The 25,944-nt window shown below is 41.6% G+C and overlaps 1 protein-coding gene across 1 annotated transcript in view; it reads right to left on the bottom strand.

The window, feature by feature from the left end:
• Positions 1-25,944, bottom strand: part of ZC2HC1B (zinc finger C2HC-type containing 1B) — a 36,905-nt gene that overhangs the window by 4,619 nt on the left and 6,342 nt on the right. Inside the window, exons 2-6 of the mRNA XM_061130335.1 lie at positions 21,471-21,532; positions 18,972-19,091; positions 18,294-18,432; positions 8,080-8,219; positions 2,693-2,798 (exon numbers count right to left, since the gene is read on the bottom strand). Coding sequence (XP_060986318.1) covers positions 2,693-2,798; positions 8,080-8,219; positions 18,294-18,432; positions 18,972-19,091; positions 21,471-21,532 — 567 coding nt within the window. The remainder of the gene's footprint in view (positions 1-2,692; positions 2,799-8,079; positions 8,220-18,293; positions 18,433-18,971; positions 19,092-21,470; positions 21,533-25,944) is intronic.

The raw sequence follows: 25,944 nt of genomic DNA, 5'->3' as shown, positions 1-25,944 counted from the left end.
AACTGCTATTTTGGAAAACTACAAAGAGAATTATAGTGGGCTTGATTACTCTGAAACACAGAGGTTGGGCGGGTGCGGGGCCCACTGGGAAGACACTCTGCTAAGAGCTGGAGGGAGGGAAGGAGGGAGACGGCAGGGTAGATCACTGAGGGGTGTTCTGGTTTTCAGCAGAGGGGGCGGCCAGTGCAAAGTCCCTGAGCCAGGAGTGAGCAGGAGCAAGAGAGGCTGCTCGAGCCGGATGGAAAGGAGACAGTGGATGGTGCGGTCAGCTGGTGGCACAGAACCTAGAGCAGACTATGCTGGATTCGGCCTTTTACTTAACAACATCACAGTGATTACAAACCACCGCTGACGAGTTAACAACAAATCTGATATACTTTGCTTAGATCTGCTGGCCTGCTCATCTATTTCCTAGAGTATCAGAACGGTGTCTGTATATCGTCCTGCTCATCGCCACATACTGGGACACAGGACTGCTGCCCTGATTCAGGACCTTTCCACTTGTACCTTGCTGCTGCTTTAACTGCTGAGTTCAAGGAAGGAAACTCTTTTCCTCTTTTCAGTACTAGGCCTGTCTTCCCTCATTCCCAGTCTCTTTCCTGGTCTACTAACCCGGGGAATAAAGGTCCTAGACTCCGAGGCTGTACTTGCATTTGACTTGGCACCCTGTCAGAGTTGTCTAATCCCAATGAATTAAGAAATACTCCCTCTTCACAAACAAACTCAAAAGGATGTTTTTCACTGAAAGGGAAGCATTATAATATATTCTTTGAAAAAATAAGAAGGAACTATAATATAAAGAAATTGTCTTTTCTCAAGGACACTAGTCATTTTACACTTTGGAAAAAAAAAAGTCTGTTAGTGGAAGTTTTACCAGAAGAATACATAAATGATTTGAATTACTTTTTTCCTTAGTAAAAACTAAAACCTGCCTCATGGTTAAATTCCTACAGAAAGTGAAGAAAAAAAAAAAAAAAACAACTAGTGGTTTGAGTTTAGATGGCTATGAATTTTTAAAATAACAATTCAATTTTTCACCCATATAAGCAACTCAGGAGGAATTTAAAAACTAATGATAAAGATTTCTGGTGCTGTTACCTTATGGACTATCAGACTGGCACTTCTTATTCTGGTTCTGATAATACCTTCAGAATAAGACTCCTGACCAGAGGTGCCGATATGGTCGTGATTTCATTCACTTCATTCATTGCCTTCATAGTGATGCTGACCATAAAGAAGAATGTCCATTACTAGCAATGCAGCTCAATGAAGAGAAAAAGGAGATATCTAATCCAGCTCTGTCTTACCAGTTGTGTGTCTCAAACAACTCGCCCTCTCTGAGCCTCAGTTCCCATTCCATAGGTTAAAACATTTGGAGGATTATTGTGAAGATTAAAAGAAATGGGTCAAGCATAAAGTAAGTACTAAAATGGTGGGCATTCCTTTTTCTTACTTTGAAGACATTATTTCATCCTAGGAAGGAAATTCTTCCCCGTTTTCTTTTTTTCCAGCCTTATTGTGACCTAATTGAATATAATGTACAAGTTTAGGGTGTACAATGTGATGATTTATCACATGTATGTATTGCAAAATGATTACCACAGTAAGATTGGTTAACACACTCATCACCTTACATAGTTACTTTTGTGTGTGTGTGTGTGTGTGTGTGTCTGTGGTGAGAATATTTAAGATTTATTCTCTCAGCAGCTTTTAAGTAGATAATACAGTACTGTTAACTACAGTCACCCTGCTGAACATTAGATTCCCCGAACTCATTCATCTTCTTACTGGAAGTTTGTACCCTTTGACCAACATCTCCCCATTTCTCCCACCCTACCCTCCACCCCTGGCAACCATCATTCTACTCTCTGTTTTTATGAGTTTAACATTTTAAGGTTCCACACATGGCTTCCCAGGTGGTGCACCGGTAAAGAATCCACCTGCCAATGCAGGAGACACAAGAGATTCAGGTTTGATCCCTGGGTTGGGAAGATGCCCTGGAGAAGGGAATGGCAACCCACTCCAGTATTCTTGCCTGGAAAATTCCACAGAGGACATAGTGGGCTACAGTCGATGGGATGGCAAAGAGTCGGACACGACTGAGCATGCACATAACCTAGATCATACAGTATTTGTCCTCCTTCTGACTTATTTCACCTCAAGATTTATCCATGAAGTTGAAAATGGAAGGATTTCCTTCTCTTTTTATTGCTGAATAATATTCCATTGTGTATATATACCCTGTCTTTATCCATTCTTCCATCAATGAATATGAAGGGTGTTTCTGTATCTTGGCTATTTGAAACATGCTGTAATGAACATGGGCGTACAGATATCCCTCTGAGACCACAATTTCATTTTCTTCCCTTATTTTCAACACAAAACCTGACACACTGCCATCTCCCACCCTGAATCTCTTCTTAATTTTACCAGACCTGGGAACAACGGGTCTAGCTCCGGCTATTGTCATCAGATCTGATTTTGTATACTGTCAAGAGTTGTCTAATCTTGGAAAATTAGGAAATGTCCTTTCTTGCCAAATAAGCTCTAAACCTCAAACAAACTCACATATCTTTATATCCCAAAGCAACTTTGGATGTCATAGCTTTGCTGACCGCCAGCAAATCCCAAAGCCAACAGTGGTCTCCTGTGACCCCGTCATTCGATAGTTGCGATGCTCATTCCAACTCACCTGGCCTGGTTGGCGCTGCACTGGCCTCCAGGGCCCTGTTCTGCAGCAGAGCTCCCACAGCACTGGTTACAGTCGGTTCCTTTTTTGGACTCATTTGAGCTCTACCCTGGAGAGGGAGACAGAGGGAGAGGAAGACCAGCGGGGAGGCGGGGGGTTGGGGAGGAGAAGGGAAGAGCTCTGTCAGCTCGGGAAGCATACAAGGAGGTGATGTGGCCTCCCCTGCACCAGCAGCAGGGTGGAGTCATGTGCGGGACCTGTGACACCCAGGGGAGAGGGACCCACACACCCTGCACCTCAGTAACCTGGCTCCTGTCCTTCCTGCTGGGGTTCAAAACCATGTCTGGGTTTTGGAGCGTTCCTTCCACCATCAAGCCCTTTGGGGGAACGGTGATGTGTTAATCCTGTTCGATCAGTTGTGTGGAGACATAAGAAATCACTTAATGTCAATAAGGATAGTTAGGGAACATTTGGGCTTTTCATTACACTTGAAGATGATTTTGTGTTTAAATACATGTACAGAGAAGAAAAATAGACACTGGCAGGCACCAAATGTTTTAAACATGGAATTCCACCATCCCTACGCCACTCCCCACCCTCCTGAGTGGCAGTAGCAGAAGAGTCGTATTAACAGGGAAGAAGGACCGAAAGGTTCCTCGGGAGTTCCTTTGTGCCCTCCCTTTTACCTTGCCACAGATCCCTCCACATTTCCATGGCAACTCGGGTACAAAGATAACCTGTTCCTCGAAGTGAGAATCCTCACTTGGGCAGGGCCTGCTGCGAGGCGATGGCATGCAGCTCATCCCCAGGCAAACAAAGCAAGCTATTTTCAGAGAACCCATCCTGGTCTCTTTTGGTGAAGGGTATAACACATTTTTTAGAGCTGATTATGTTTAAAATAGAAACACATTTCAGCTGTGCTGTTAACAGCCCTTCCACACGGAGACAACACCTCCCTTTTTGTTCTCCCTCTGAATAAGCTCTACTATGAGGCAGGGCCCCAGAGTGGCGAAGCTGGCATGGGGGATACAGCACTGCTGTTCAGATATACTCGACAGCGAGTTTACTCAGAAAGCAAGCAACTCAGAAAGCAAGCAATTTTTCTTCTGTGTTCCCAATCACCACTTCGCTCTGGAAGACAAGGAGAGGAACCAGGCCAAGTTGCTGGTTACGCTCAGGACAGCCAGCTGGCCTTCTTCAGGAATAAAAAGCACTTCCGTCCGCTGCTTCCCCCTCTGCTCCCCTTGGCCCCACGAACACCGACTTACTTCGTGGACTGCTTAGAAGCAGCGTTCGAAGAAACATAATGCACCCTTTACTTCTTTAGAAAGTCTAGGTAGAGTTGTACATTTCTTCCCCCCACAAATTAAGCTGCATTCAGGTGGCCCAGATGGTAAAGAATCTGCCTGCAAGCGCGGGAGACCCGGGTTCAGTCCCTGGGTTGAGAAGATCCCTTGGAGAAGGGAATGGCAACTCACTCCAGTATTCCTACCTGGAGAATCCCATGGACAGAGGAGCCTGGTGGGCTGCCGTCCATGGGGTCGCAAAGAGTTGGACACGACTCAGTGGCTAACATTTTCACTCTCACAAGTCCAAAGCAGTCATATGTCCCCCCAGATTGTGGTGCCTGCTGCACTCAAGGAGAGGACTGTCGGAGAGGGGAAGGGGGTCAGGGGCAGTGTTGAGAGGTTAAAGGCAGGGGGGCCTGTGTGGTACTGCTGTTAGTTGTGATCCTCCTAACAGCTCAGCCAGACACAGGCTAAAGTCAGTCTCAAAGAATTCAAGGAACTTGTCCAAACTAACCTACAGATACTATATTATAAAACTGAAGGTCAGACCCTGACTGCTGATTGTAGAATCCAAGTTCTTCCGACACTGCACTGATTCCCATGCTATTTCAGGCGTAAAGATTGAATCTCTACAACTATAGTTACCATAGGCTCCTTGCCTGCCCCACCAAAGTGACTACCTCCCCACCTCTGCATTCCGTGTTCTTTCATCTAGATGTGTGGTGTTATCTGCTCTGGAGTTAAACGCCTCTTTGCCAACCCTGATACTCTTTTACCTTATATTCCAATCAGCTTCTCAGTTCCAACAATTCTCTCTTAAATCCATACCCTTCACACACACACACCGCCCCCCACACCCCCGCATTAGTCCTGACTCTGGGCCCTCATTTCCTTTTTCGGTTGGCGTGGCTCTAACTGGTTTCTCACCAGTCCATCTTGAACACTAACTGCCAGGGTGATCTAAGAAACCAATTCCATGTTACTCTAGTCGGCATTATGCAACCAGTCGACATTGCATAAAGAATGATGTGTGAGGCCAGTGAGGGGCAATTGCACAGAAAGGCTGAGTTTTGCAGAGAGAAGCTGAAGCAGCAGCAGAGGAGGAAGAAGAGACAAGAAGGAAAGATGGACAGGACTATCTGGGGTTCCTGGAGACTTTCAATTCCTGCTTCCAGGCCCTCAGGTTGGTCGGCCTCAGATTGAAGGCATCTATCCACTTAACCCCTTCTCCTCCTCTCTGAGCCCACGTGGGTTGAAGCCCTCCTGACTCCGATGCTCACCTGGCCTGTCCCACCCCGTCCCTCGCCCACAGGCTCTCTGTCCTTCAACTGTACATGGTGGGCCCCTCAGGTCACGGGCTGGACATTTAGTGCATAATGTCCTTTCCAACTCCAAATCTAGACCGGTCAACTCCTCTGATATTGTGGGGAAAGTATTTGCTCCTCCTTGAAGCTTCCCATGAATCACAAGTGGCCTCTGCCTCCACCATGCTCCTGCATATGTCAACCACTACACTTTCCTACTGCATTGCTTTCAAGGGTGCCACCGCCTCTGAATCACAAATCCTTGATCAACCAGTACCTGATGCAGCAGCAGGTACAGCGCAGATATTCAGTAACTGTCTAGTATATGTGGAGGTCAGAATCCATAGTCTGTAGGGTGTGCTATTGTTAGAGAGGGTCCCATTCCTATGACATGTTGGATGTCATGGAAATCTTTCTAAACATGCTTCTACTGTTAAGTATTCAGACCCACTTAATCTTTTCTTTGGTATCTCTAATTGTCTTGAAGAGATCTCTAGTCTTTCCTATTCTATTGTTTTCCTCTGCTTCAATGCACTGTTCACTTAAGAAGGCTTTCTTTTTTTAAAAATTAATTTATTTTAATTGGAGGCTAATTACTTTACAATATTGTAGTGGTTTTTGCCATACATTGACATGAATCAGCCATGGGTATACATGTGTTCCCCATCCTGAACACTCTCCCCCCTCCCTCACCATCCCATCCCTCTGGGTCCTCCCAGTGCACCAGCCCTGAGCACCCTGTCTCATGCATCGAACCTGGACTGGCGGTCTATTTCACATATGATAATATACATGTTTCAAAGCTATTCTCTCAAATCATCCCACCCTCGGCTTCTCCCACAGAGTCCAAAAGTCTGTTCTGTACATCTGTGTCTCTTTTACTGTCTCACATATAGGGTCAAGGTTAACATCTTTCTAAATTCCATATATATGCATTAATATACTGTATTAGTGTTTTTCTTTCTGACTTACTTCACTCTGTATAATAGGCTCCAGTTTCACCCACCTCATTAGAACTCATTCAAATGCATTCTTTTTAATATCTGAGTAATATTCCATTGTGTTTATGTACCACAACTTTCTTATCCATTCGTCTGCCGATGGGCATCTAGGTTGCTTCCATGCCCTGGCTATTATAAACAGTGCTACGATGAACATTGGGGTACATGTGTCTCTTTCAATTCTGGTTTCCTCAGTGTGCATGCCCAGCAGTGGGATTGCTGGGTCATATGGCAGTTCTATTTCCAGTTTTTTAAGGAATCTCCACACTGTTCTCCGTAGTGGCTGTACTAGTTTGCATTCCCACCAACAGTGTAAGAGGGTTCCCTTTTCTCCGCACTCTCTTCAGCATTTATTGTTTGTAGACTTTTTGATAGCAGCCATTTAAGAAGGCTTTCTTATCTCTCCTTGCTATTCTTTGGAAATGAAAAGACACTTGCTCCTTGGAAGAAAAGCAATGACACACCTAGACAGTGTATTAAAAAGCAGAGATATCACTTTGCCAACAAAGGTCTGTATAGTCAAAGCTATGGCTTTTCCAGTAGTCATATATGGATGTGAGAGTTGGACCATAAAGAAGGCTGAGTGCCGAAGAATTGATGCTTTCGAATTGTGGTGCTGGAGAAGACTCCTGAGAATCTCTTGGACAGCAAGGAGATCAAACCAGTCAATCCTAAAGGAAATCAAACCTGAGTATTCATTGGAAGGACTGATGCTGAAGTTCCAATACTTTGGCCACCTGATGAGAAGAGCTGACTCTCTGGAAAAGACCCTGATGCTGGCAAAGATTGAGGGCAGAAGGAGAAGGGGACAACAGAAGATGAGACAGTTAAACTGCATCACTGACTCAATGGACATGAGTTTGAGCAAACTCTGGGAGACAGTGAAAGGCAAGGAAGCCTGGCGTGCTACAGTCCATGGAAGTTGCAAAGAGTCAGACATGACTTAGTGCCTGAACAATATAACAATCTTTTCTTGGTATTTAAGACATGTACATGAAACTAATGGTTTTCACAGTATACTGTAAGCTATGTCTCCAAAACCTTTGATGTGTATGGAGCTGTTTGCTGTTTCCGGTTGTTTTTATAAATCTATTGTCTTCTTAGTTCAGCTGTCATTTTACTTATTTGTTTAGTTCAGTTGCTAAGTCACGTCTGACTCTTTGCAACCCCATGGACTGCAGCACACCAGGCTTCCCTGTCCATCACCAACTCCCGGAGCCTACTCAAACTCACATCCATTGCGTCAGTGATGCCATCCAACCATCTCATCCTCTGTGGTCCCCTTCTCCTCCTGCATTCAATCTTTCCCAGCATCAGGATCTTTTCCAATTTACAATGGCTGTTTTATTTATTTACTTTACACTGCTGATTCTGGGGCTTTGAACAGGCTGAAGACCCTTCTCCACAGAGCAAACACAAACCTGTAGAACAGGCTCCATGTGACAGTTTCCTCCACTTAAGCCAGTTTCACTTCAGGTTCTAAACACTATTGGGGGTGGTTAAAGCTGATGACAATCACCACTGGTTACAGTCTCACCATAACACCACAGAAACAATACTTAGATAGCTAAGTCTTCAACCTAAGAACCTTCAGACCCTGTAGAGAATTTTTTCTACAACATCCAACGGTGCTGTTTAGCTGGAAAGTGTTGCTCAAAAGTAGCCAAGTCCCATGAAGATTGGCTGTCCTGATCCTTACAGTTCTCAGGACGGGTGATTTAGGTTCCCTTGCCAATTCTACCTGCTTTCCCCGGGCAGACAAGGGCACAGGAGCCAACACCTGGGGTGAGACTTACCTGTGCTCTGGATGCCAATCTGGCTGCTGTCTGGGCTGGATCAAAGACTCGGCGAGACTCTTGATCCTTGCAGAAATTAATATGTCGACTGGCTGCAGTTTCATTAAATCTCCTCTTACAATATGGACACTGAATATAATCTGAAAATAAAGATAACAATGAAAAGGCAATTAACATTTCAAAAACAATTCTGGAAGGGAGGGACTATACGAAATGAAATACATAGAATATGAACTCTTCTCCAACGTGAAAGAGTGAGGTACCAAACTCTGGTTTGAGACAGCCTGTTCCAGAGGGGAAGACATACAAGGGTGCAGATAAAGGACAAGGTGGAGGAAAATTTTTCTACCTATGTACTTATTTCAATTATGAGTGTTCCCTTAAAATGGTACATGCTACGCTTTTTTAGAAAGTAGATTAATTATATATGTGGTACTGATGAAATTTGGCATTAATGACTGAGAAAGTGAAAGTTGCTCAGTTGTGTCCAGCTCTTTGTGACCCCATGGGCTATACAGTCCATGGAGTTTTCTAGGCCAGAATATTGGAGTCGGTAGCCTATCCCTTCTCCAGGTGATCTTCCCAACCCAGGGATCGAACCCAGGTCTCCCGCATTGCAGGCGGATTCTTTACCAAATGAGCTATAAGGAAACCCCAAACGTCTGGGGGAGGGGGGTGGAATTTGAAACCAACATCACACTCCTCCAGCAGTAACTAGATTTTCCTACTGAATTCCTAAGTGAGGAGACATAAATATGTTCAGAAAGCAGGTAAGGAAAAGGGAACAGGTGAGGGTTCCAAAAGACAAACAGGAAATAAGGGATGCTAGAACTCCGGCTTCCAGTGTCAGAACTTCTCTGGCAGCTGCTGGGGCTTGGAACCCTCTGAGGTTCTGGGCAGGACTCGGCTGTCTCAGTCAGTCCAATCTGCAATTACCAGATAGTGGGAGGGGCTTCCCCGGCGGCTCAGTGGTAAAGAATCTGCGTGCAATGCAGGAGATATGGGTTCGACTCCTGAGTTGGGAACAAAACCTGGGGCAGGAAATGACAACACACTCCAGTATTCTTGCCAGGATAATCACATGGACAGAGGGACCTGGTGGGCTGCAGTCCATGGGGTTGCAGAGTCGGACACAACTGAATGACCGAGCATGCGCACACACAGACAGTGGGAGAAAGAAGTGCGGAAGATCCCCAGTCTTCTCAGATCAGGGAGATGATAACACGTTCTGAAGCCAGGTTGGAGCCTCTTCCTCCACAGCAAGGGGGCTGGTGGGGGGTTGTGTTGTTTTGTTTTGCTTTAGGCACCTTGAAGGGATGACAAAGTGGATATTCAAAAGGTAGAATAATAACTCTCTCTCTTCCCTGGAAGGATATGAGATAGTACCATCTTAAGCTCTGCATAGAAGTTTGGTTTAGTGTATAGTCAAAACCCCTACATGTGTGAATAGATATTTAAAGCAGTGATATGTTCAAAGCTAAAGATTTTTTTTGAAGGCATCTTTTTAAGCAGTTTGGGGAGTTTTCTTTTTCAATAGATCATTTCCTAAAATGAATACTCATAAAATGAAAGAATTTGAATATATAAGAAACTGAAATAAAAGAAATGGTTAACTCTTAACTTTTACTTCACACTCTGGCAGCTGCTGTTCAGTTGCTCAGTCATGTCTAACTCTTTGTTACCCCATGGACTGCAGCAAGCCAGGCTTCCCTGTCCTTCACTGTCTCCTGGAGTTTGCTCAAATTTATGTCCACTGAATCGGTGATGCCATCCAACCATCTCATTCCCTGTTGCTCCCTTTTCCTCCTGCCCTCAATCTTTCCCAGCATCACGGTCTTTTCCAGTGAGCTGGCTCTTTGCATTAGGTGACGAAACTATGGGAGATTTAGCTTCAGCATCAGTCCTTCCAGTGAATATTCAGGACTGGTTTCCTTTAGGATTGACTGGTTTGATCTCCTTGCTGTCCAAGGGACTCTCAGGAGTCTTCTCTAGCACCACAGTTCAAAAGCATCAGTTCTTTTCACTCGCCTTCTTTATGGTCCAACTCTCACATCCGTATATGAATACTGGAAAAACCATAGCTTTGACTAGACAGAACTTTGTTGGCAAAGTGATGTCTCTGCTTTTTAATACAGTATCTAGGTTTGTCATAGCTTTTCATCCAAGAAATAAGTGTCTTTTAATTTCATGGCTGCAGTCATCATCTGCAGTGATTTTGGAGCCCAAGAAAATAAGATCAGTCACTGTTTCCACTTTTTCTCCATCTATTTGCCATGAAGTGATGGGACTGGATGTCATGATCTTAGTTTTTTGAATGTTGAGTTTTAAGCCAGCTTTTTTTTGGGGGGGGGGTATTTATTCTTCGATGTATGTCATGTAAGGGTTAACTCAGCTTTTTCACACTCCTCCTTCATCCTTATTGAGAGGATCTTTGGTTCTTCTTTACTTTCTGTCATTAGGGTAGTATCTGCATTATCTGAGGTTGTTGATATTTCTCCCAACAATCTTGATTCCAGCTTGTGATTTATCCAGCCTGGTATTTTGTACTCTGCACAGAGGTTAAATAAGCAGGGTGACAATATACAGCCTTGATGTACGCCTTTCCCACTTTGGAACCAGTCTGTTGTTCTATGTCTGGTTCTAAATGTTTATTATTAACCTGCATACAGGTTTATGAGGAGGCAGATAAGGTGGTCTGGTATTTCCATCTCTTGGAGAATTTTCCACAGTTTGTGTGATCCACACAGTCAAAGGCTTTAGCATAGTCAATGAAGCAGATGTTTTTCTGCAATTCTCTTGCTTTTTCTATGATCCAATGGATGTTGGCAATTTGGTCTCTGGTTCCTCTGCCTTTCCTAAATTCAGTTTGTACATCTGGAATTTCTTGGTTCACATACTTTTGAAGACTAGCTTGAAGGATTTTGAGCATTACCTTGCTAGCATGTGAAATGAGCACAATTGTACAGTAGTTTGAACATTCCTTGGCATTTCCCTTCTTTGGAATTGGAATGAAAACTGACCTTTTCCCATCCTGTGGCTACTGTTGAGTTTTCCAAATTTGCTGGTATAGTGAGGGCAGCACTTTAACAGCATCATCTTTTAGGATTTGAAATAGCTCAGCTGGAATTTCATCATCTCCACTAGCTTTGTTTATAGTAATGCTTCCTAAATCCCACTTGACTTCACACTTCAGGATGTCTGGCTCTGGGTGAGTGACCACACCATTGTGGTTATCCAGATCATTAAGACCTTTTTTGTATAGTTCTTCTGTGCATTTTTACCACCTCTTCTTAATCTCTTCTGCTTCCATTAGGTCCTTACCGTTTCTGTCCTTTATTGGGCCTATCTTTGCATGAAATTTTCCCTTGTTGCTGTTCAGTTGCTCCGTCATGTCCGACTCTTTGCGACCCCATGGATTGCAGCACGCCAGGCTTCCCTGTCCATCACCATCTCCCTGAGTTTGCTAAAACTCATGTCCATTGAGTTGGTGATGCCATCCAACCATCTCACCCTCTGCTGCCCTATTCTCCTTTTGCCTCCAGTCTCTCCCAGCATCAGGGTCTTTTCCCAATGAGCTGGCTGTTCGCTGATGGTGGACAAAGCATTGGAGCTTCAGCTTCAGCCCGAGTCCTTGCAGTGAACGTTCGGGGTTGATTTCCTTTGGAACTGACTGGTCTGAACTGCTTGCTTTCCAGTAGTTGTACCATTAGTCACTCAGTCGTGTCTGACTCTTTTCCACCCCACAGACTGTAGCTCGCCAGATTCCTCTGTCCATGGGATTCTCCAGGCAAGAGTGCTGGGGTGGGTTGCCATTCCCTTCTCCAAGGGATCTTCCTGACCCAGGGATCAAACCCAGGTCTCCTGCATGGCAGGCAGATTCTTTACCATCTGAACTACAGAGCTCTCACTCTCAAAAGTCTTCTCCAGCACCACAGTTCAAAGGCATCAATTCTTTGGCACTCAGCCTTTTCTGCGGTCCACTCTCACATCCATACATGACTACTAGAAAAACCACAGGTTTGACTATATGGACCTTTCATCATTAATTCCATACTTACTGAACACCTATCACACTCCAAGTAACTTGAGGACACAGTGTCTCTGTAATCATGGACTAAGCATTCTAATACAGAAACAAAAATTTTCCCATGGTGACCAATTCCTTGAGCAAAATAAAAGAAGGCAGCATTGGGAAATGGTGAAGGCTCTACAGCCTGCCTGACTGGTTTTGAGCCACAGCTCTTCACCTGCTGCGTGTGTGCACTTGGGCACGTTACTTAACCTCCTTAAGCTTCAATTTCCCCAGCACCTACATATCACCTATTTCATTGAGGTGTTGTGAAAATTACCTATGATAATCCTCAGTGGGGCGTGGCACAGTGGGCGAGTGGAACATGCTGTTACTATAGGGAAACAGGCCCAGCCAGCTTGTGTTACAACTATCTAATAAGGGAGAAACTGCTTATGAAAAGTAAAATAGAAAGTGCCATTAGCATGCAGAACTCATTTATGATAGTGTAGAAAACCATCTCGGACTGAGCTCGTGGTTCAGTGGTTATTTCTTTAGTTTTACCAACTGCAAAGTTACAATTTACACGATTTATATCAGAGATACTGCTACCATAAGCGAGACAGTTTGGTCAAAGGCAATGATTACGGCAGTGACCATGTTGCTTCCTTAATCTGACTTGTTCACTCATTGATTGCACCTTTCTAGGGATTTGGCACTCACTATATCCTGCCATGGTGACAGCCAAGCTGAAGTGTATTTTCCTGCTGACAAAAATCTCAGAGATGGCTAGAGGACTAGGCAGACAATTACCACTCTGAGGAATAAGCTCCCAAAGGAGGAAGCTCTAGGTCCTCCAGGAGACCACAGGAGGAGCCTGAAGCCAAGGCTTATGAGGGCAGAGGGAGGGACTTCCCTGGTGGTCCCGTGGCTAAGAGTCTGTGCTCCCAATGCAGGTGTCCCAGTCTCAAGCCCTGGTCAGAGAACTAGATCCCACATGCCGCAACTAAGACCCAGCAACCCAGCACAGCCAAATAAATTAAAAAAAAAAAAAAGAGGGCAGAGGAAGAGAAGATCAAACACACTGAGAATGGAAGAGGTTTTTTCCCTGCAACAATAATTTGAACACAGCATGACTGAGCTACACATTCTACCCTCATCTCAATCCAGTCTCCTCTTCCTCTGCCAATAATGTCATAAAATCGTGATGTGCTATTTCAACAGATAATGATTTTTAAAGTCTTACTCCAGATCTCATGAAAGATTAAAGTGGAAAATTAAGCATCATTTGAAAATGCAAGCATTTTGTTGAATACCCATGTTTCAACATGTAGCCCTGTGAAACAGTGAGCAAATAACAGGACTCACTGAAAATCCCAATTGTAAATATTCTATATCACTGCCCTATAAGCTGTCACATAATCTTGGAAAGTTGAATGACTGCAAATTCACTTAAGTCATAAGAATTAGAATATATGCATGTCAAAAAATTGGGCCACGAAATAGGGAATCATGCTGGGGGAAAAAAAAGGAAATTACTTCCAAACTCATATATACTAGCCCATATGATTAATAACTCTAGTTATGTCTGTATAAATTTTCTAAGTATTTAAGCTGGAGGATATATGGGCTAATATAAAATCCCTGTGCAATCAAAATAATTGGATCATAATGAAAATGTGCTATTGGAGGTAATCATTTTGCTTGGTGCATAAAATTATAATAAGGGCATGGGGAAGAATTTAATTATAAAACTATATTTTAGCATAAAAATTTAAAGGGCAGGAAAATAAACTGTACACTTGATGAGGCCTTACAAAGGGAATTATTTATTTTAAAGAAACAATAATCCCACATTTTAAATCCAACGTGGAAATTAGAGAAATTCACACAGTGGGACATCTGACATGTTTTCACTATTCAACTACAGAACTAGAAGGTAGCCATCAACCCTGCAGCTTCTGCTATAAAATGAAGCAGTTCTCATAAAAGATGCTTTTATTATACAAAGCTTGTTGCCAAAGTCTTATCAAAATTACAGCCATAGATCTTTCTATGGAACATCTTAAGACAACAGACTATTCCAAGTCATATTTTCATTAGCACCTAGCAAAAATGTAGCAGTTATTAAGAGTATTTTCTGGTATTGAGGTTCTGATAATTTTTTGGATGGTTTTTATAGTATTACACTGTGACTTTATTTTACTTAATTTAATTGTTTTTTGCTGTGCTGTGTGGCTTGCACAATCTTAGTACTCCAATCAGGGACTGAACCCGTACCCTGGGTAGCAAAAGTGAGGAGTTCTAACCACTGGACTGCCAAGGGAATTTTCTTTTTTCTTTACTTTTAAAAATGAACTTTGAGGAATAATTTACATACAATAAAATGCACCTATGTGAGTTCTGACAAATATATTCAATTGTGTAACCAACCCAATTAAAATGTGGAACAAATGTATTACCTCCAAAAGTTCCCTCATGCCCCTGTTTCAGTCAGTATTCTTCCAAACCCAGACTCCTATTTTCCTGTCACTAAAGACGAGTGTTACCCCTTGTATATCTTACTGTAAGAGAGCATTCACGGTGCTACATGTACAGTTACACTTTCTTCTTACTGTTCAGTTGTATTCCATTTTGTAGATATTCCACAATTTGCTTATCCATCTACTTGCTGATGGTCATTTTCAGTTGTTCCTAGTTTATGCTATTTAAAGGAAGCTGCTATGACCATTAATGTGTAAGTCTGTTTTAAGGACATATTTTCCATTTTTTGCATAAACAGTTAGGAATGGAATTGCTGTATAGGTAAGTGTATGTTTAACTTAAGAAAATACCAGTGCAAAGTGACTATACTATTTTAGACTCCCAGTAGCAGCATATGAGAGGTCCAGCTGTTCTATATCCTAGCCATCACTTGTATTGTCAGTCTTCACTCTTAGCCATTCAAGTGGGTGTGTACTGGTGTCTCACTGTAGTTTTAATTTACATGTCCCTATTAAAAATGATGTTGAGTATCTTTTCATGTGCTTATTGACCATTATTTTGTGACATTCTGTTCAAAGACATCTCTTGCCTTTTCCTTATTGGGTTGTTGTCCTATTAAGTCATAAGACTTCTTTAAATATTCTTGATATTTGACCTTCCTCAGATACATGTGTTATAAATATTTTCTCTTGCCCTATACATCTTTGCATTCTCCTAATGGTGTCTCTCACAACTGAAGTTTTTAATGTTGGCGAAGCCCAGTTTACCAATTTCCTTTAAAAAAAAATTGTTACTCTATCTTGTATCCAGCTTAAAAAGTCTTTGTTGACTCTTAGGTCAAAGATGTTTGTTTTTTCTAGAAATCTTACAGTTACAGCACTTATGTTAGGTCAATTATTCATTTTGAATTTTTGTGTATGTATAAGGATCAAAATTCATTTTTGCCACTTTGATATCCAGTTGTCTCAGCATCAATTGTTAATAAGACTCTCTTTTCCCACTCTGAACTACTTTTGTTAAAAATCAATTAACAAATTGATTGGGGGGAGGTCTACATTCTCTTTTCTGTTCAGTTGATATTCTAATACCAAATTGTCATGATTACTGTAATATTATTTTAAGTCTTGACATCAGATAGGTAAGTCCTCTGATTTTATTCTTTTTTCAAAACTATCCTGGCTTTGAATTTCTGTGTAATTTTAATATCAGCTGGTCAATTCCCATTTGGCAAGAAAACTCGCAGGGATCTTCACTGGAATTACATTTTGTCCACAGATCAATCTGGGGATAACCGACTTTGTAACACAATACACGAGTCTTCCAAACCACAAAAATTGTAAATATCTCCATTTATTTTGGTCCTCTTTAATTTCTCTAAGGAATGTGTTGCGGTTTTCATTTTACAAGTCTTACACATATTTTGTTAAATATATACATAAGTATTTCATGTTTTTTACATGATTGTAATGTCATTTTTCATTTTTTTCAACTGTTTATGCCTAGTATCTGGAGAAGGAAATGGCAACCCACTCCAGTGTTCTAGCCTGGAGAATTCCATGGACGGAGGAGCCTGGTGGGCTGTGGTCCGTGGGGTTGCAAAGAGTTGGACACAACTGAGCAACTAACCCACTCATGCCTAGTATACAGAAATACAACTCACCTGAGTATATTGACGTTATATCCTGAAAGCCTGTTAAATTAACTTGTAATTTCAGTAGCATTTTTTGTAGTTTTGTAAGATTTTCTACATTTACTCCTTCATGCTCACATTGTCTGTAAGTAAGGACAGTTTTACTTCTTCCTCTCCAACCTTTAAATTTATGTGTGTGTATAAAATACGTAACTTTTTCCTTATTACACTGGGTACTATGTCCGGGATAGTACTGAACAGAAGTGGTCAGAAAGGACATACTTGCTTCTGTCCTGAACTCAGTGGGAAAGTGTTCAGCTTTTCACCTTTAAGTTGATGTTAGCTGTAGGTTTTTCAGAGATGTGCTTTATTAAGGAAGTTCCCTTTTATTTCTACCTTTCTAAGAGCTTTGTCTTTTTTAAACATGTATAGGTACTGTATTTTGTACAGGCTTTTCCTGTATCTACTGAGATGACCATACACTTGAAAAAAATATTTTGTTAATATGATGAATTATATTTACTATTTTCTTCCTTCTACTTAATTTAAGTGTAATTTGTTCTTCTTTTTCTAACTTTAAAGAGGAAGTTTAAGGCAATTGACTTAAACCTTTTTCTCCCTTTTCTAATGCAAGCATTTAAAGCTATAAACTTTCCTTTAAGCACTGCTTTAGCTGAAATCTCACAAATTTTGGTATGTTTTCATTACCATTCAGTTCAAAACATTTTCTAATTTTTCTTGTAATTTCTTCTTAGATCCATAGGGTATTTAGAAATTATTTGTTAATTTCCAAATATTCAAGAGTTTTCTTGATATATTTTCATCATTAATTTCTAATTTAATTCTACTGTACTCAAATAACATAGTCTGTATGATTTCAATCCTTTCAGATTTATTGAGATCCACTTTGTGGTCCTGCACATGGTCTATCTTGGATGAATGTTCCATGTGTACTTGATAACAATTATATTCTGCTGTCACTGTGTATCACGTTATAGCTACAGATGTCAATTGGATCAAAATGATACAAGCCAAGGAGCAGCTGTCCCTCAGGGAAGGTGTGGCCTCTCTAGACCCACCTGGCTCACCTCCCCATCTTGTTACCTCCTGGCTCGCCTATTTGTGTCTTTAAAGTGTTTCTTGTGGAAAGCATATAATTGGACCCTGCTTTAGTACATGGGGTCACAAGAGCCAGACACGACTTAGTGACTAAGCCACCACCAGATATGCAGATGATACCAATCTAATGGCAGAAACATCAAGAGGAACTTGATGAGAGTGAAAAAGGACAGTGAAAAATCTGACTTTCACCATTTAAAAAAACCAAGATCATGGCGTCTGGTCCCATCACTTCAGGGCAAAGAGAAAGGGAAAAAGTGGAAGCAGGGACAGATTTTATTTTCCTCAGCTCCAAAATCACTGTGGACGGTGACTGGAGCCAGGAAATTAAAAGACACAAGTTCCTTGGCAGGTAAACTATGACAAACCTAGACAGTGTATTAAAAAGCAGAGGCATCACTTTGCCGACAAAGGTCCATATTGTCAAAACTATGTTTTTCCCAGTAGTCATGTACGAATATGAGAGTTGGACCCAAGGAAGGCTGAGTGCTGAAGAAATATCAAATTGTGGTGCTGGAGAAGACTCTCGAGAGTCCCCTGGACAGCACGGAGATCAAACCAGTCAATCCTAAAGGAAATCAACCCTGAATATTCACTGGAAGGACTGATGCTGAAGCTGAAGCTCCAATACTTTGGCCACCAGATGCAAAGAGCCAACTCACTGGAAAAGACCCTGATGCTGGGAAAGTGAAAGTCGCCCAGTTATCGGACTCTTCGTGACCCCATGGACTGTAGCCCACCAGGCTCCTCTGTCCATGGAATTCTCCAGACAAGAATACTGGAGTGGGTTGCCTTTCCCTTCTCCAGGGGATCTTCCCAACTCAGGGATCGAACCCAGGTCTCCCACCTTGCAAGCAGATTAGTATTTACGCTTTAGGAGGAAGCAAAGTATAATGACTAGGCCAAAAAATCAAGCATAGCCTCAACTGGTTAAGAGTAAAATGTCAAAAGCAAACCAAACTGTCCACACACCTGGGTTGATGGTCGGAGGGGGTGGAGGTGGGAGAGGCCGGCCTTCTTTAATGGCTAGTGTACACTGCTTTGCTGACTGAATCGAATTAATGAAGTCTTCATGCTGTTGTCTCCAGTTAGATTTTCTCACGGGTTGTGGCTGTAAAAAAAAATTAAACCAACATATACTAATCTAGGCTATATATCTCACTGTTATAATCTTTTTTTTTAAGCTGGGATTTGAATTTATAAGAAACGGAACTGTGAAATTTGGAGAAAAAAAGAGAGTTTGCTTTCCAAAAGCACTAAAAGAGGTTTGGAAAACACAGTAATAAAATTTTCAAGTCACAGTAGTGAGGGAAAATACAAAACAACAATCACAAAAAATAAAGCAATCACAAAACTTTAAAGGAAGACCTAAATGTAACCTTAAAGTGACTGTCTTCCAAGTTAATTGCTGGATTTAATGCTACTCTAATGAAAATATAAACGAGATTTGTTTTCTGCCACATCTGGAAAGTATCTGAAATACATTTGGAAATCTAAGTGTGCATGATTAAAAAGAAAACAGTAAAGGTGGATTATACTTACATGACATTACATTGCCCTATCAAGCAAAAATGAAAGCAGAGAGCCAGAAAGAGGCTTTCATGTACTGAAGGACATAATCAAGAACAGCAAGGAAGACATCGATAGTACCTTGGACTGAGGCGCATTCCCCAGAGTGGGAATGTCAGTGCCCTGCAATCTTTGTTTTAAGGAATTGAAAGGTTTACGTTTTTTGTTGAAGAGTTTTCTACAAATTGGTCCATGTCTTTCCTAGAAAAGAAGGAGTGGGGATTAAAATTTTTAACATGTACAATCACAGAGTTCGTAACGGCTCAGTGTACTCAAGCAGCCCCCACTGCAGGGACTGGGTTGCACCTTCAGAGCCAAGTTCATTCTCTAACTCTCAAATCACAGCAGAGCAAATCCATCTGGCTCTCTTCACCCATGTTACACATAACTAGATGTTGTGTTTGGGCAAGGTCAAGAAAAGGCCTCTACAGCTAAAGAAACTGACTTAAAATTTGGTCTTACATATTTAACTTAACCACTTGGGCTCAGTGAATAGTTCCAAGCATTAAACAATGTTGAAAAGACTCAGTTTCTAGTTTAAATTGAAATAAATTATTTCTGATATTCGGCTAGGTACTCACTGAAGCCAAGGAAATTTTCTTTACTTCTATTCTGTTTTCTGCCTTCACTGTTTCTAAATTCCAAAAGCAAGTCATCCAGGAACTGAGTCCCAACAACCTTGTTTTTCCATCCTTTTGAAGTAATTCTCTGCATACAAAAGTATGCAAAGCAAGGGGAAACTTAGCTTCTTATACAAGTGGAACCTTTTCAGAAAAACTCTTACCACTCAACATTTCAAAACTGGATTTAACTGGGTTGCTTTTCTACATACAGCAAATCAAACCACTTAACTCCTGAAAAAAATGAGTGGAGAGGTTTCAAAGAAATATTTGAGAACATCTGCAAGAAACAACTGGGACAACCATACGACAAATGAAAAATACATCAATTCCATTTAAATTATGAAGACATTTTCCCTTAGTGTGTCCAAACATTTTTCATGAAGTCATTTATTTTAGAGCAAACCTAAGCTTATAATATTAAACTTTAAAATATTACAATACTTACAAGACCATTGGCAGAGAAAATGACTCCAGCCAGTAGACCAGTAAAAACTCAGCATTTCTGGTACAAAAACCAGGGAACCAGCACATAGAGCTTTGCCTGTGTTGTTTGTAGTTGTGATTTAGTCACTAAGTCATGTCTGACTCTTTTGCAACCCCATGGACAGTAGTCCGCCAGGCTCCACTGTCCATGGGATTTCCCAGGCAAGGATACTGCCTGTGTACCACCTTTATAAAGTTATTGCACCACTAAAGGATTATGCCAATCTTTGCCTTCCACTCTAAGCCCTCTTCATTCATGGTCATGTAACTCATAACAGCTATCGGTTACTTTGTCCAGACCCAAAAAATACAGGATCCATGAAAATCACTGCACCTGGTGATAAACATGCCATACCATTTTAAAACTGAAGGGGAGAAGAGAAAGAGCAGATCGCTTGATCAACTGCTCTTTGCAGCCCAGAAATGGGTCAACGAAGTAAAACTCAAGAGGACTCAAGAATACTTAGCATTTAGTGATCTCTCTTCAAAGGTACCTCCCTAGGTCTCAAATCCAGTCTCATGGGGTGCAGTCTTGGGTTAGCAAAGGCAGCTCCCTGGGGGATTATTGGGCCACAATAGGCCTTGTGAGTTCCCCTTCTAGATCCAGGAATCTCTAGCTGCAGTTAACTAGAACAGATATTCTATTTTTAAATTCCCCAGAGAAATAAAACCTACAACCTCATTTGGTAGTCTTTTGCCCCAAATGTAGTCAGGATTATAGTCCAAATTCTTTTAAGTTTGAAAACAAGTCTCTTTGATCTAAATGTCCCAGCTAATAGTTCATTATCTTAGATTTTTTAAAAAAAATCATTTTTCTTGGGAACTCCTTCATAATATGGGAAGTTTGTTTCCCTAATTTTGAAATAAATCAAGCCTTTATTCAACTTTATGGGCATCAATCAGGGGACTTGACATGCAGTTAGCTTAAATCTAATTAACAATTAGGTCCTGGAACAGGACTAACACCCATTTTGTTCAAATTACATTAAATCCCTGAAACTGGAGAGTTCTGTCTTCATACGTGGCAAAGCAGAAAACAGAGGGAGGTTAAAGGACTTGTCAGAATTAGTGACAAATTTGAGGCTAAAAGCCAAGTTTCCAGATGCTCCAAATTCAATGTTCATTCCTCTTGACTAGCTAATTTCCCTGGTGCTTTGGCCTTAAAATTTGAATTTTTGATGCTTATAGAAAAGGCGAAAGAGCCAAAACCTCTCAAGAGACGATCAGCTGTGCCAAGACACTTTTATCTGGCTTCCTTTCAGGAACAGGACCAGATTTAAAAAGCTCCCTTTTGAAGGGGGCAGCATCAACCTACCTAAGTGTCCTCAGGGCCTGCCAGCCACAGGTTATGTACTTTTCTCTCCTTGCTTTCCCTCCACATCTGTCTTTAATCTTTGCCACTGCGGCCTCCTCACTAACTTGACAGTTCATTTAACTCCAATGAAACACATCTACAAAATGTCTTTATGTTTACCAGAACATCTGCTGCAAAGCGTCTTCCACAGACTTCACAGGGAAATAATTCCTGATTGCCATCTGTATAAGATCCAAGAGCACATTATGTTAGTTTCATGGACTTGCCTGCCCAAGAAGAAATGACTAAGTGGGGGAGATCTCAATAGCTTGATATCCTCCCTCTCCCCCCATCATCCAGTGACTTCCTTCTCTTAGGAAGATCCTTTGTAAAACTCACCCATGTTTTCCTAACATAGACTTCTCACTTCACTAAACAGATACATTCCATATGCTTCAGGCAACCAGAGTACAATTATTTAATATATTCTTAAACTAATGTCTAAAGAAAGCTATCAGGCACTAAGTACAAAGCTGATTTGTTCTTGTTTAGTGCTAGGTCGTGTCCGACTCTCTTGTGACCCCATGAACTGTAGCCCGCCAGGCTCCTCTGTCCACAGGATTTCCCAGGGAAGAATACTGGAGTGGGTTGCCATTTCTTTCTCCTGGGGATTGAACCCATGCCTCCTGCTTGGCAGGCGGATTCTTTACCACTGAGCCACCAAAGAATCCACCTGCCAATGCAGAAGTGGGTTCAATCCCTGCGTTGGGAAGATCCCCTGGAGAAGGAAATGGCAACCCACTCCAGTATTCTTGCCTGGGAAATCCCATGGACAGAGGACCCTGGCGGGCTACAGTCCATGGGGTCACAAGAGTTGGACATGACTACCTGACTAAACAACAAAGCAAGCTGATACTCTAGTATAAAGTCACAAATAATCCAATGGTAACATCTTTAAGATTGCTACTAGAATGAGTGTGCTAAATGAAGACATGCCAATGTATCATGGACTGTATGAAATGGGTTGCCTAGTCACTGAATTTAAGGTAAACTTTCCTGAGAAGCTGAAACTCCAAAACTTTGGCCACCTGATGCGAAGAACTGACTCATTGGAAAAGACCCTGATGCTGGGAAAGACTGAAGGCAGGAGGACAACAGAAGTTGAGATGGTTGGATGGCATCACTGACTCGATGGACATGAGTTTGAGCAAGCTCTGGGAGTTGGTGATGGACAGGGAAGCCTGGCGTGCTGCAGTCCACGGGGTCGCAGAGTCAGACATAACTGAGCAACTGAACTTTTTCCTGAGAATGGCTTTCTCAACGAATCTCTGCTAGGAAGCTACCCAAGAGGAAGGAAGTAGAAGAGGATGAAATGGACCAAGTAGAACCGGTGGGCTTTGCTCCAAATCAGGAAAGGCAGAGCCATTACAATGAAGCAGCACACGAGAATGATGAACGTCACCCCGGGCGTGGTGCTCTGTGTCAGAGCTCTTCGCGGGGCCTGTGAAGTGGACTCACTGAAAACATTTTATATGTAGTAGAGGATAAGTGAAGGACTACAATAATAATATATTAACTACTTGCTATTATTTTTCTAAAAAATATTCAATTATTTTGAAAGTGTTTTCAAAATTAAATGAAGAATAAACTCAAATATCTAAAAAAAAAATAAAAATACAAAACTGTGCCCACTCTGTCCCAATGCCTCAAAGTGCCTGACACACAGCAAGTTTCTCAATAATTGCTTGTTGGATGTATGGGTTAAATGAGAATTGAGTTTCTATCATAGGACCAATTATTCATTCAATAAATAAACACCTGTTATATGCAACTCTGTGGGGATATTGAGAGAAACTATACATGGGTCCAGCATAGAAAAGGAGAGAAGGTATGCCCATAAATTATTTTAAATGAAGTTGGAAAAGCAAACCATTGTGGAATTCTGGAAAAAACATTTTGTTTCATATTACTGCCTTTCAGTTCATCTGGAGTTGAGCATAAAGACTAAAAAAGCAGGACTTCCCTGGTGGCCCAGCAGTTAAGACTCTGTGCTCCCAATGCAGGGGGCTCAGGTTCGATCCCAGATCAAGGAACTAAGATCAATTAAAAAGAAGATCCTGCATGCCTCAATTAAGACCTGGTGCAGCCAAATCAATAAATTCATAAAACATAAGCAAATATTTAAAATATAAAGATCATAAAAAAGCAGTTTGATCATGGGGAATATTCTATATTAGACTAACCATCTGGCTAATCTCTATTATACAAATAAGGGGAGCAATCGAGGACATTGAGCAGAACCTGGATGATGCTGTAGAAGATTCATGTGACAAAGCCGAGGAGGGATGAACAGACGGCAGTGGGGATGGAAAGTGGGATTTCAGTTAAAAAGCTAACAGTGTAGACCTGAAATGGAAAGGCAAGAGGGAATGAGAAACTGTGGTCAAAGAATCAATAAGATGACTGGATCTGGGGGATACTAGGAGGTGACAGAGGGAAGAATGCTGAGGGACTGAAAAGACAGTAGGACTATGGAGAGAAAGAAATAATTCAAAAAGAAGGGACATCTTGTAAGAAAAATGACCTCAGCTTTGGAAATACTGAGTCTGAGAGTCATCCAGCCAGCAGGATGGAAAGGAGGGAGGTCAGGGCTAGAGACACAGATGTAGGCTTTGTTTGGAGAGTGATGTAAAGGCATGATATTGCCAGGGAAGAGGTCATGGAAAGAGAAGTACAGGGATGATCCCTAGGGAACTCCATATTTAAGGGCCAAGAAGATGATGGTGATAAGCCAGGAGAAAGCAGGAGAGAACAGGGTCATGGAAACCATGGGAAGACGGTTTGAGAAAGGAAGTCTTGATTAACAGGAATCAGATGGTAGCTCATTACAGATTGTTGATTTAAATGATTTCTTCTCACATCTGCCAGATGGTATTGTATTAGAACACAGGTCATCCACTGCAGCCATACAGAAATACCATTCTTCCTCTCTGTTCTTTTGGCCTTCTAACTCTGTAAAAACTAGGTCATGATTTTCTTTCTTCAGCAAGGATGTCCCATTCCTCCACATACTTACCCATTAATAAAAACTATTCATCCTAATTATAAAACTTTTTTCTAAAACACTAATGAAGGATGCTTTACTTTTATATTGCAGTAACATTCGTAGGGTGATTTCCTGCTTCCCAAATACTTTTCCTACATAATCTCACTTAATCCTCACAACAATCCTATGAGATAGAGTTGTTCCTTTTTTTCTTTTCTTTTTCCTTAAGAGATAAGAAAATGAAGGGTCAAGATTAGGTGACTTCTTGAGGACAACAGGTGTAAGTGTTAACAGTGAGACTCAAACTTGAGTCTCTGTCTCCACAAGTATTAAGACTATTTACTCAATCATCTCCATAAACAAACTGTATCAGTACTAACCTGCAAAGTAAATGGATGGAAGCCCCTGGAAGATCAATGGCCTTTGGTTTGAATCAGTTGAGTTTTGAGTTCAGTGAGTTTGAAATAATGACAAACACAGTATGATTCAACTGCACTCCTGAAACACACCACCACGTTCTGAAACACATTCGACTTGGAAGCTTGACAACAAGGAGGAAAGGTAATACGCAGAACCAAATGTGGAGATCAATAGAACCTTATAAGAATCCTGTGAAACAACCAAGATGCCCTTCAATATGCAAATCATTAAACAAACTGTGATACATTCACACGCTGGAACACTGCTGAGCAACAGAAAGGAACTCTGATATACTGCTAACATCCGCTGGGTCATAGGAAAAAGGGGCTTCCAGAAAAACAACTGCTTCTGCTTCACTGACTACGTTAAAGCTTTTGACTATATGGATCACAACCAACTGTGGAAAATTCAAGAGATGGGAATACCAGACCACCTCACCTGCCTCCTGAGAAACCTATATGCAGGTAAAGAAGCAACAGAACTGGACATGGAACAACAGGATGGTTCCAAATAGGAGAAGGAGTACGTCAAGGCTGTATATTGTCACCCTGCTTATTTAACTTCTACGCAGAGTACATCTTGCTGGGCTGGATAGCTCACAAGCTGGAATCAAGATTGCTAGGAGAAATACCAACAACTTCAGATATGTGATGCTATTTTTCTAACAGCAGAAAGCAAAGAGGAACTAAAGAGCCTGTTGATGAGGGTAAAAGAGGAGAGTGAAAATGCTGGCTTAAAACTCAATATTCAAAAAACCAAGATCATGGCACCTGGTCCCAACATTTCATAGCAAATAGATGGGGAAAAAGTGGAAACAGTGGCAGATTTTATTTTCTTGGGTTCCAGAATCACTGTGGATGGTGACCTCAGCCACAAAATTAGAAGACACTTGCTCCTTGGAAGAAGGGCTATGACAAACCTAGACAGTGTATTAAAAAGCAGAGACATCATTTTGCTGACAAAGGTCCGGAGAGTCAAAGCTATGGTTCTTCCAGTAGTCATGTATGGATGTGAGAGTTGGATCATAAAGGCTGATGGCTAAAGAATTGATACTTTCAAATTGTGGTGCTGGAGAAGCCTCTTGAGATTTCCTTGGACAGCAAGGAGATCAAACCAGTCAATCCTAAAGGAAATCAACTCTGAATATTTACTGAAGGGACTGATGCTGAAGCTCCAGTACTTTGGCCA

This window comes from Dama dama, chromosome 26 (genome assembly GCF_033118175.1).
Source record: "Dama dama isolate Ldn47 chromosome 26, ASM3311817v1, whole genome shotgun sequence".
NCBI lineage: Eukaryota > Metazoa > Chordata > Mammalia > Artiodactyla > Cervidae > Dama > Dama dama.
This window is presented reverse-complemented; position numbering and strand designations above follow the sequence as displayed.